The 12,974-nt window shown below is 46.8% G+C and overlaps 1 protein-coding gene across 1 annotated transcript in view; it reads right to left on the bottom strand.

The window, feature by feature from the left end:
* Positions 1-12,974, bottom strand: part of LOC130861984 (DNA fragmentation factor subunit alpha-like) — a 100,023-nt gene that overhangs the window by 75,382 nt on the left and 11,667 nt on the right. The window contains 1 exon segment of the mRNA XM_057751351.1: positions 360-561. Within this exon segment, the coding sequence (XP_057607334.1) occupies positions 360-561 (202 nt within the window).

The following is a 12,974-nucleotide window of genomic DNA, read 5'->3' as shown; positions in this document are numbered from 1 at the left end:
AGCCTGGTCTACAGAGCTAGTTCCAGGACAGGCTCCAAAGCCACAGAGAAGCCCTGTCTCGAAAAACCAAAAAAAAAAAAAAAAGAAGAAGACATTTAGCCAGACTAAATAAAGAGACCTACTCAGCGGCAAAAGCCAGCCTGGCCTTTCAGAGGCGCCTCTAGTCACTTTTGTTTGCAGACTCCTAGGAGCAAGGGGCTGGGGCCATTCTCACAGGCTCAGAACCAAGTGTTTAAGCAGGCAAATGGAGCTGGGCTCCTGACCCAGGTTTGTCCTTCATCGGAGGCTGCCCAATCATAAGACGGAGGTAGCAGGGCAAGCAACTCAGTATCAATGAGGTGTTTGAGGAGCGTAATTACCGTTTGCTAGGCGCCGAGTCCTTCAGATGACAGAGCGCCCCATGCACAGCAAGGTGAACTGGTGCTGCTTGGAGAGCAGGCGTATTTTGTGGGTGCTGCTTGGAGGGCAGGCGCATTTTGCGGGTGCTGCTTGGAGGGTGGGTGCTGCTTGGAGGGCAGGCGCATTTTGTGGGTGTCACTGCAGCTGTTATTTGCTGAGGCACTGGGGGAAACAAAGTAGGTAGGTTAAGATCACGTGGAACCGCCTTACAACGCCACCCAGAACTGGGCCACAGGAAACAAGTACAGGCAGACTCCCATCAGTGGGGGGAGAGAAATTTCACAGTAAACAGCAGGCAAAGATCCCCAGAGGTTAAATGGTTGACTTCATTCTTTTTTTTTTTTTTTTTTGGTTTTGAGACAGGGTTTCTCTGTGGTTTTGGAGCTTGTCCTGGATCTAGCTCTTGTTGACCAGACTGGTCACCTGCCTCTGCCTCCCAAGTGCTGGGATTAAAGGCGTGCGCCACCACCACCCGGCTGGTTGACTTCACCATAGCACACTGGCCTAGAAAAATCTGCTGGGGCCAATTTAGAAGCGCACACGCAGGGCTCCTGGCTTTACAGGTGCTGTTCTTTTGGAGACAAGGCCATGCATGCGCAGAAAATACAGCCTCAGTGGACTACGAACCCCAGTGGTACAATGGAAAACCATACATGCGCAGGACATTTTCTCCCAGAATTCCCAGAGCCCTTTAAAAACGGGCGTTCCAACCCGCCCTCCCCTTTTTTCCCCTTTCGTCTCTTCACTCCTGCTCCTTGTCTGTTACCCTCCCCCATTAAAGCTCACCCACGTGGGACCCCGCGTGTCTCGTCTCTCCTTCCCGACCCTCATATAAAAAATAATAACATTTTGGTGCCGTCTGCTCGGGGACCTTCTCGCCCCGGGGCCCTCACCTGAGGCCTTGACTCTGGGTTTTGGCGCCTCCTGGAGCTCGGGGCCTCCCCGGGACTAGGTCTGGACCGGACGACCTGCAACCACTCCACGTGCTCTAGCCATCTCGACACAGCCCTCTCCAACCGTCCGCGGCTAATTCGTGAGTCTACCTGGGTTGACTAACCATCCCCTCCTACCCGGAGGAGGCCGGCCGAGCTCCTGGCTTCCTCTGGTGTGTCCTGGGTGCGGTTGCTAACACCCCCCTCCCCTGGCCTTCCACCCTAGACTAGACCTGTTTTTATCTGCGCCCAAAAGTTTGGTGCTTTTGGTTCTTCCTCCTCTCCTTTCCGTTCTTTCTCTGTCCTCTGTACGTATGGTTCGGCTGCAACAGGCAGCCTTCGGGCTTAACTGTCCCCTCCTAGCCGAGACCCCCGTCTCCCGTCGAAAACTAGGACCGGGTCAGTTAGCCCATAACACGGTCCTCTGGACACTCGGACGCCTGTGTCCAGAGCAACTGTGTTCGGAGCATCTTCGGGTGCCTTCTGCGGATATTTTCACGTTTCTAGCCATGGGCGCTAAGCCTTCAAAACCAATTCCCCCTTCTTCTCCCCTGGGACAGCTGTTGGAAGCTCTGCAGCCTCACGCCTTAATCCAGATTCGTTGGTGACGCAGCTGCTTCTTCTCCTGGCCCCACAATCTCCTGATACTAACACGCCCTTTCCTCTTCCAGCCTCCCAAGTGGACCCTCTCGTGTGGGACACCCAAAATCCCGCCATCGCTAAACACCATTCCCCATCGTTATTCCGTTGAAAAAAAAATCCCACCCACTAATCCCCTCACCCTTCTAACATTCCTTCAGGAACCTCCCACTTCTCAGTTTTAGACCTCAAGGATGCCTTTTCTCTATTCCTCTCAGCCCTCAATCTCAAAACATCTTTGCCTTCACCTGGACAGATCCGGATGCTGATTTCTCCACACAACTAACCTGGGCCGTCCTCCCTCAGGGATTCCGGGACAGCCCATATCTCTTTGGCCAGGCTCTGGCCTCTGATCTGCTCTCACTGTCCCTCCTCACCAAGCCAGGGGCTCCCTTCCGGGAACTGACTGACAGCTGGATTTTACTCATATGCCCACAGTCAAAAACACTAAATATCTCCTGGTGGATACAATGTCTGGGTGGGTTGAAGCTTTCCCCACCTCTAACAAGAGAGCCCAGACAGTGTCTGATATTCTCCTCCGAGAAATTGTTCCGCGGTTTGGGCTTCCAACTTCTCTTCAGTCAGATAACGGCCCAGAGTTTACTTCCCAGATTTCTCAAAATCTGTCTAGGGCACTTGGAATCCCCTGGAATTTTCATATACCTTACCACCCCCAGTCTTCAGGTAAGGTAGAACGGACTAACCGCTCTTTAAAGGATGCCCTCATTAAGATGTCACAAGAACTTCACCTCGACTGGGTAAGGCTTCTGCCTCTGGCCCTTCTCAGACTTCGGGCTCTCCCAAAGGGCCCTCTTTTCATTTCACCATTTGAACTTATGTATGGGCGGCCAGTTTTAACCCCTGGCCTCCCATCGGGAACCTCTCCCCTTCCTGATCACCTGCTCATTCCCCTCCTTTTCCACCTACGTTCACTGCTGTGGGACTTCACAGATCACTCACTACCTCAACCATGTGCTAACACATGTCCACCACCGGTTAAAATAGGAGATAAGGTTTTATTCTCACCTCCAGGTCAACGTCCCTCACCCCTTTCCCCTAAATGGCAGGGTCCCCTCAGGGTAATCCTTCTAACTCCCACAGCTGCCAAGCTCGAGGGAATTCCTCACTGGATTCACCTGTCACATCTGAAACCGTTCATCCCCACAGCTCAAAACAATCCTCCATACACGGTAACTCAGACGGGACCTTGTTCTCTTAAGTTCCGAAAGACAACAGGTCCAACCCCCTCTACTCCAGCCTAAGGAAAACAATGGTCTCATTTTTCATTTAATCCTCCTGTGCTAATACACCCTCCCTTTTCTAAATTCCTAAATAACCATCCAGTTGTCTCTACAGAAATCATCATCAAACATGGAGTCAAGAGGTTCAGGTGATAAGCAAATGCTTAACCAAGTTCCTGACATAACAGGTTCGTCACTGACTGCAGCAGTGACTCCTAAAATGTTAAGGAATGTATGATTAAAATCTATTTCTTTTAAGACATTTTCTTTAAGCTCCAAGACACCAGCCTGACCCACCTGGACAAAGCAGACACAAGCGGAACGGAATAAGTATCATTCAATTAACGGAATAAGTATCATTTACTTTTTTTATTCTTAACCCTTGGCCTCCTAAAGCTCCCCCCTCCACCCCAACCTCCTCCACCCCAAATTTCCCCTCTAATTTTTTCTGTCTACTAATGCGACTTTTGTTTTCCAGCATCTTAACGATGACCCAGCTACTCAAGAGCCAGACAGATGCGATCTCCAGACAGATGCGATTTCTTCAATCAGCCACTTGATGCCAGCGGACAAAACATCGATAGGACATCATCAGGACAATCGGACGCTCCCCGGATCCCTCGACGCCCAAAGTCAGCAGGAAGCAGTCATGAGAGACCGGGCTATGCCCCTATTCCCTACCCGTTAAGACCCTCAACCCCCCTCAATTTTTTTTTAATAAAACCAAAAGGGTGAAATGCTGTTCTTTTGGAGACAAGGCCATGCATGCGCAGAAAATACAGCCTCAGTGGACTACGAACCCCAGTGGTACAATGGAAAACCACGCACGCGCAGGACATTTTCTCCCAGAATGCCCAGAGCCCTTTAAAAACGGGCGATCCAACCCGCCCTCCCCTTTTTTCCCCTTTCGTCTCTTCACTCCCGCTCCTTGTCTGTTACCCTCCCCCATTAAAGCTCACCCACGTGGGACCCCGCGTGTCTCGTCTCTCCTTCCCCAACCCCGCGTGTCTCGTCTCTCCTTCCCGACCACCGCATAAAAAATAATAACAACAGGAAGAGGACCCATCTCTTTACTCAGCAAAACTCTTCCCTCAGCCTGCCATTGGCTTCTGCAATTTTCTGAGAACCGAGCATTTGTTTTTAATTAATCCCAAAAGGCCTAGTGCTGGGTAACAGCAGGTAGTCTAATTAAGCATCCCCACGTTGCCACACTTAGGAACACATATGGGAACCCCAAAGAGTTCCTAATGTCGCCTTCCTAAATTTAATCCTAAACTGTTCCATAGAATCCCTTTATGTGACTAATTATGTAACATCTTAGTCTCTAGCGGTGAAAGTGAGCGATGGGGAGATGATGCCCTCAGGTGATTCTCTTCCCCTCCCAGGATAGATCAGGACCCAAGTATGGCTGTCCAAAGACTAAAGCAGAGGAGGAATCAGCTTGCAGACCTCAGCAATAAGGGCTGCTGAAGAATAAGGGAAGGCACTGACTTCTTTAGGCACTCACAGAGGTCAGAAGAGAATGTCAAGGGGTCTTGCTCTTGCTGTATCAGACTTACCTTACTCCTCTTCCTTCCTTCCTTCCTTCCTTCCTTCCTTCCTTCCTTCCTTCCTTCCTTCCTTCTTTCATTCCCTCCTTTTCTCCCTCCCTCCCTTCCTTTCTTTTTTTTGCTTTGGCTTTTCTTTTCTTTTCTTTTTTTTTTTTTTTTGTTTTTCTTGTAGACCAGGCTGGTCTCGAACTCACAGAGATCTGCCTGCCTCGGCCTCCCAAGTGCTGGGATTAAAGGCGTGTGCCACCATCGCCCGGCTGCTTTGGCTTTTCAAGACAGGCTTTCTCTGTATAGCCCTGGCTGTCGTAGAACTCAACTTGTAGACCAGAGTGGCCTCAAACTCACAGAGACCAGGACTAGAGAGAGAAACCCTGACTCAAAAAACCCAAAAAGAAGTAGAAGAGGAGGAGGGTTGGGATGTAGTTCAATTGCCAAACACGCACAACATCCTGGGTCCCATTCCGAGGGCCATATAAACTGGCCATAGGACTCTAAAGGTAGAAAGAGAACTCTGAACATCAAGGTCATCCTAGGTTACACAAGGAGTTCAGAGCCAGCCTGGGCTACATGGGACCTTGTCTTAAAAAAGAGGTAATATAATTGTAGGGTCCAAGGAAACGCTGAAGGAAAACCCAAGACTCAAATGGTATGTAAAGGTTCTTTTCTTTTCTTTTTTTGGCTTTTTGAGACCGGGTTTTTTTTTTTTTTTTTTTTTTTTTTGGTTTTTCGAGACAGGGTTTCTCTGTGGTTTTGGAGTTTGTCCTGGAACTAGCTCTGGTAGACCAGGCTGGTCTCAAACTCACAGAGATCCGCCTGCCTCTGCCTCCCGAGGGCTGGGATTAAAGGCGTGCGCCACCAAGCATGGCTAGACAGGGTTTCTCTCTAGCTTTGGAGCCTACCCTGCAACCAGCTTTTATAGACCAGGCTGGTCTTTAACAAAGAGATTATCAGGAGCCATGCCCCCCCCCCAAATTATTATAGGGATCACCGCCCTGAGGAGTTTTGCAGAGGGCTCTACTTCCCAATTGTATTGAGAATTGTTTTATTGACAAAGCCTCACCCACACCCAAATTGTCTGTTAATAGAGAGCTATCTGTTAGCGGAACCCGCCTCACATTCCAAATTATCCAGAGAACTAGGTGTGTCAACTTGTGAACTCCTGGCAGAGGAACCGTCACCTGACCGATCGTAACCTCTTGGCCTAAGTGACCGAAAAGGACCAGGTGGCAAGATCCCGTGCCCCAGCCCCCCAAGCTCCTCATCCAGGGGCTATATAAGCTGCAACCATGATGCTAACAAATGGAGGCTTCGACAAATCTGCCTAGCCTCCTTCTTCTTATAGACCCATGTCTTTCATGTGGTACCTCTCGGTGACCCTGGAATAACTGACCAGCCAGGCGGGTTACAGACCCTAGACAGAGTAGCTCACCAAGGTGGTCTACAAGAGATCTGCCTGCCTCTGCCTCCCTAGTGCTGGGATTAAAGACGTGCACCATCACGACCTGGTGCTGTGTTTACTTTTAATGAAATTATTATCATCACGTGTGAGTGTAGATGTACAGAGGTCAGAGCCAACGTCCAGGATCAAACTTAGGCTGCACCTTTGGTGTTTGAGACGGTGTGTCATCACACCCAGCTTTCCTACCTGGGACCTAGGGATGGAGAAGGCATCTGTGCCTGAAAGCTAAGAGTTTTCCTGCCTGAGGCTTCTCAGTTAGAGCCAAACTATTTTAAATATTGCACTTTGTCTTCTAGGTACAAACAAATTGACAGATCTTTACAGATTAATATATCCCTCTAATCTAAAAAAAGAAAAACTTCATATATAGACTATAAAGAAACCCGGTGGACAGTCTCCTCATGCTCTGTAACATTCTCACATAAACAGTTAAATATTAAACAACATTTCAGTCATGACAAAAGCATTTTTACACGTATTGCATCTTTTGTCTAAATTAAAAAAAAAACAGACTCCTGTTTCTTAATTGATAATTTCAATACATAGAGTATAATGTCATTTTTGTGGAGACAGGTCTCATGTAGCTCAAATTGGCCTGAAACTTCCTGTGGAGTCAAAGGTGGTCTTGAGTTCTTGACCTCCTGCTTCAGTCTCTGTCTTAAGGTTTATATTGCTGGAATGAAATACCATGAACAAAACACAAGTGTGGGTAGACTTTTCTTTCCTACCAGCCAATTCCCAAATAACCAACACAGAGACTCACTATTAGTTATAAATGCTCAGCCATTAGCCCAGGCTTATGACTAACTAGCTCTTACAACTTAAATTAACCCATTTCTATTAATCTACATTCTGCCATTTGACATTCCTTCTCTTTCACCTTGCACCTCCTGTTTCCTCCCCATGTCTCGCTGGTGACTCCTCTCTGACTCCACCACTCTTTCTTTCCCAAAACTTTTGCCTAGCCATTGGTCTATCAGCTGTTTATTAACAATAAGAGCAATACATATTTACAGTGTACAAAGACTGTTCCACAGCAGATAAGTTGGGGAGGAAAGGATTTATTCACCTTACATTTCCACATTCACAGTCCATAATTGAAGGGAGTCAGGATAGGATCTCAAACGGGGCAGAAACCTGGAGTCAGGGGTTGATGCAGAGGTCACGAAGGGGTACTGCTTGCTTTCTCAGCCTGCTTTCTTGTTTTTTGTTTTTTGTTTTTGTTTTGACAGAATTTGGAGCCTGTCCTGTCCTGTACTGGAACTAGCTCTTGTCGACCAGGCTGGCCTCGAACTCACAGAGATCCACCTGCCTCTGACTCCCAAGCGCTGGGATTAAAGGCAGGTGCCACCACCACCGCTGCTTTCTTATAGAACCTAGGGCCATCAAAGCCCAGGGATGTGTCAACCCACAATGGACTGGGCCTGTCCCCATCAATCACTAATTAAAAATAGGACCTGCAGGCTTGTGTACAGTCCAATCTTATGGAGGGATTTTATTTTTCCTTACTTTCTCTCTCTGTCTCCTTTTTCCTTTCTCTCTCTCTCTCTCTCTCTCTCTCTCTCTCTCTCTCATGTTTCTTTTTGTTTTTTTGGTTTTTTTTGTTTTTTTTTTTTTTTTTTTTTGAGACGGGGTTTCTCTGTGTAGTCTTGGCTGTCCTGGAACTCTTTTTGTAGACCAGGTTGGCCTTGAACCCACAGAGATCCGTCTGCCTTTGCCTCCAGAGTGCTGGGATTAAAGGCGTGCGCCACCACTGCCCAGCTTGGAGGCACTTTCTTACATGAGGTTTCCTCTTCTCACATGTTTAGCTTGTGTCAAGCTGACTTAAAACACTAGCTTGCAGGTTCTCGTACACTGGATCATGGATGTAACAAAACAAAACAAAAACAAAAACAAACAAACAAACCAAAAAAAACCAGGCAGTGGTGGCGCACGCCTTTAATCCCAGCACTTGGGAGGCAGAGGTAGGTGCATCTATGTGAGTTCGAGGCCAGCCTGGTCTACAAGAGCTAGTTCCAGGACAACCTCTAAAGCTACAGAGAAACCCTGTCTCGGAAAACAAAGAAAACAAACAAACAAACAAAAAAACAAAAAAAAAACTGGATCACAGATGTGCACTGACACACTCAGCTGAGTTGTTTAACGTTGGTACAGCGGCTGCACCTGAATTGCTCCTGTTTCAGCTACTGACTGCGGCTCTGCAATCACAACTGTGCTTTTCTGGCAGAGCCCTCCTCTGCAGCCACATGTAGTTTTAACTCAGTCTCTATTGTTCAGTTTACCAGTAGAGACTCGGGAGTCAGATGCTGGAGTGAAACCTGCAAGCTCAGAGAGGCTGAGAAGCAACCAGCTGGCCTTCCTCCTTAGCTGGCAACACAGCAAGAGAAAGGATCCTCCACTGTCCCAAGTCAAAAAGGACCACCACAGTCAAAGTTCCTCCTTACTACTTCCTGTGCATTTTGCCTGAATGTATATATGTGTACCCTAAGCATACCTGGTACCTAGAGAGACCAGAAGAAGGCTTCGGATCCCCTGGAACTGGAGTTTTACAAACTTGTGACCTGCCACGTAGAATTAAATTTGGGTCTTCAGAAAGAGCAATAGCTGCTCTTAACTGCTGAGCCGTCTCTCCAGCCTGAGATATATAGTCTTCTGTAACCCAGCCAATTCTGAAACCCATGGTATAGCTAGAGAGGACTTGAATTCTGGTCCTTCTGTCTTAGCCTTCTAACTTCTTTTGTTTGTTTGTTTTGAGACAGGGTTTCTTTGTAGTTTTTTTTTTTTTTTTTTTTTTGGTTTTTTTGAGACAGGGTTTCTTTGTGGTTTTGGATTTGGAGCCTGTCCTGGAACTAGCTCTTGTAGACCAGGCTGGTCTCGAACTCACAGAGATCTGACTGCCTCTGCCTCCGGAGTGCTGGGATCAAAGGCGTGCACCACCACTGCCCGGCTTTCTTTGTAGTTTTGGAGCCTGTCCTGGAACTAGCTCTTTTTTTTTAAAGATTTATTTATTTATTGTATACACAGTGTTCAGCCTCCATGTATGCCCTCAGGCCAGAAGAGGGCACCAGATCTCATTACAGATGGTTGTGAGCCACCACGTGGTTGCTGGGAATTGAACTCAGGACCTCTGGAAGAGCAGTCAGTGCTCTTAACCTCTGAGCCATCTCTCCAGCCCCCTGGAACTAGCTCTTGTAGACCAGACTAGCCTCAAATTTACAAAGATCCACCTGCCTCTGCCTTCCAAGTGGTAGAATTAAAGGTGTATTCTGCTTCCAGCCCTCTGTTAGAGAGCTATTTATATTCCCATCTGCAGGCAGTCTTTCCTCAGGCAGCCCAGCTCTTTAGGACATGGACCGTGTGCTTAACTCTTTCCATTCCTGCACACTCAGACACTTCCTTTGTCATCAGCAGGGCTGTGCAAACGGATTGGGTTTCTTCTGCATTCAAAGCAAATAAGACAGGTGATGGTGGCGCACACCTTTAATCCCAGCACTTCAGACGCAGAGGCAGGAGGATCTCTGTGAGTTTGAGACCAGCCTGGTCTACAGAACGAGTTCCAGGACAGATAGGGTTACATAGAGAAACTCTGTCCTGGAAAACCAGGAAGAAAAAAAAAGGCAAATAAATGCCTGTAGTTGCAACTACTCCAGAAGCTGAGGTGAGAGATCACTTGTTCATAGGCGTCTGAGACGAGCCTGGGAGACACAGTAAGACAACTCCACCTCAAAACAGATAAAGACAAAAGTAGGCTTGTGGAGGATAATGTCGGGGGATCCAGTTCAAAGGTACTGGGTTAGAAAACATAAATAATAAAGACTTAAAAAAACCTTTACCACCATCATACATCTTCAGCCCCTGACATTCTAGTTTTTATTTTCTCTTTCTTTGGAAAAAGGTTCTTTCTGTGAACTATCCACTGCCTCACCTTTCTGGCAATCCTCCTGCTTCAACCTCCCCTGGACTGGGATTACGGGTATTTGCTGCTGCTGCTACACTCTGATTTATTCTCAAAATTTGTATGCTTTTAGCAAACCCCTGCCAACAAATATTTACTCAACAAATGCAGAATATTATCCAGGGAAGTTTAGCATAAAGACGATACTGTATGTAAATTCATGTAAATAGAAAACTTGTGTCTAAAACCAAAATTTGGTCCAGTTTCTTCAGAAGGCCAATAACCAATGGTTAGAAAAACACCCGGATGATCTTTGCACAAATGGTTTCGATTTTCCCAATATAATGGATACCACACTTTTTTTTCTTATTTTTGAAAGGAGACATAAACATTTAACGTTTTCCAATATATCTGTTGGCTCTTTAAAGGAAGTAGGATTTTCATAACAAAACCTCCAGTAAGGTTCCAGGACAACCAAGACAGTTATGCAGAGAAAAGCTGTCTCAAAAACAAACAAAACAAACCTCCTTGAATGGCCTGGCGGTGGTGGGGCACACCTTTAGTCCCAGCACTCAGGAGGCAGAGGCAGGCGGGATCTCTGAATTCAAGACCAGCCTAGTCTATAGAGCAAGGTTCAGGATTGCCAGGGCTATATAGAGAAACCCTGTCTCGAAAAATACTTAAATAAATAAATAAATAAAACAAAAATCCCTCTACAAAGAACAAATAATCAGATACTCAGAGCATTACAGATACATTTGAGTCGATTAGTTTGTTAAAGTAGGCCTTGGTTCAATGTGTGTGTGTGTGTAAAGAGAGAAAGAAATAGAGAGAGAGAGAGAGAGAGAGAGAGAGAGAGAGAGAGAGAGAGAGAACACTCACATGCTCTCATACCATAGCATATGTGTGGAGGTCACAGGACAATTTAGGGGCATCAGTTCCTGCTTCCTCCTTGCTGATACAGGGTCTCTCTTCTTTCTCTCGCGGCAGCTGCACACTCCAGTATAGCTGACTTCTGTCTCCCAATGGGAGTAACGGTATTACAGATGCTCGCAACCAAAGCCAGCTAATTACATGGGTTCAGGGCTTCGGTAGCTAGTACTTTTACCTCCCTGCTATCTTAGTTAGGGTTTCTATTTCTGTGAAGAGACACCATGACCACGGCAACTCATATGAAGGAAAATTTGTTTTGTTTTGTTTTTTGAGATAGGATTTTTCTGTGTAGCTTTGGTGCCTGTCCTGGAACAAGCTCTGTAGACCAGATTGGCCTCGAACTCATACAGATCCACCTGCTTCTGCCTCCAGTGTGCTGGAATTAAAGACATGCGCCACCACCACCACTGGGTTTTAAAAGGAAAACCCAGTTTTGTTTTGTTTTTTAGTTTTTTGAGATGGGGTTTCCCTGTGTAAGAGCCCTAGCTGTCCTAGAATTTGCCCTATATACCAGGCTGGCCTTGAACTCACAGAGATCTACCTCCCTCTTCCCTCTCAAGTACTGGGATTAAAGATGTATGCCACAATTACCCAGCTAAAGTAAACATTTAATTGAGGTTTAGTCCATTGTCATGATTGGAGGGTAGCTGGGAGTTCTATACCCCAATCTGCTGGCAGCAGGGAAGGGGAAGAGAGAGAAAAAGACAATGGGCCTGCCTTGAGCATTTCAAATGCCAAAATCCACCCACAGTGACATACTTCCTTCAACAAAGTCACACCTACCCCAAGAAGGACACACCTTCTAATAGTGCCACTCCCTGTGAGGCTGTGAGGGCCAATTACACTGAAGCCACCACACCGGTAAACCATCTTCACAGCCTGTTTCTTTTCTTTCTCTCTCTTTCTCCTTCCTTCCTTCCTTCCTTCCTTCCTTCCTTCCTTCCTTCCTTCCTGAAATGGGGTCTCACACATTCCAGACTGGCCTCAATCCCATTATGTAGCCGAGGCTGACCCTGAATTCCTGATCCTCCTGTTTCTACCTCCCACACTTAGATTAAGAGGTGGTTTTTTTTTCCTTTTTCCTGTTATGTGATGTTCATGTGGTGTGTGCAACTGTGTTTATCTGCTGTGGTATATGCAATTGTGTACTGTTGGACATCTACTGTCCAAACTCCGAGAGGGAGTCGCCCCCAGAGACCACCTCACACACCACAGCCGATGCAAAAGCATGAAGATTTTATTAATTCTGTCATGACAGGGTCTCCCAGCATTCGGGAAGCCGAGGGACCTCGAATAGCTGGTACAGTCTACTTTTAAAGGGGCCACAGAAGCAAGGGGGATTGTTCTTTGACTATTCTGATTGGCTTATTCGAAAGGGCTATTACCAATAATTGACTGGAGAGCTGTTGCCAGATCAGATGAGGTAAGAAGTCATTTTGACCCCATTTCCCAGGGGACTGAATCAAAACATACGTATATGGGTAATTGTTCAGGAACTGAGTATGTGCATGTGTAGCTGTTAGGTCCTTGGTTCCCAGGGGAGGAGAGGAAGCACTATGGCACAGAGGCTGAGAGGATTCAGAATTGTCAAAAATGGCTTCAGGATTGTCTTAAAGTCTTACAGTACACCCATTGTGGTGTGTCCAGTTGTATGCACATGACCGTGTCATGGTTCTTCCTTGATAGCTTTACTTGTTTATTTTTGTTTGTGTTTTTGAGACAGAGTCTTACTATGTGGAGCAGGGTAGCCTGGAACTTGCTCTGTAGACCAGTCTGGCCTCAAACTCCCAGAGATCCTCCTGTTTCTGTCTTCTGAGTGCTGAATCTAAAGGCATGTGCAACCACCACCTGTTAAGATATTTTATTTTTATTGTGTCTGCATGTATGTCTTTACACTTGCATGCAGGTATCCTTGGAAACCAGAAG

The sequence above is a fragment of the Chionomys nivalis genome, chromosome 19 (assembly GCF_950005125.1).
Source record: "Chionomys nivalis chromosome 19, mChiNiv1.1, whole genome shotgun sequence".
NCBI lineage: Eukaryota > Metazoa > Chordata > Mammalia > Rodentia > Cricetidae > Chionomys > Chionomys nivalis.
The sequence above is the reverse complement of the archived record's forward strand: the minus strand, read 5'-3'. Positions and strand labels throughout refer to the sequence as shown.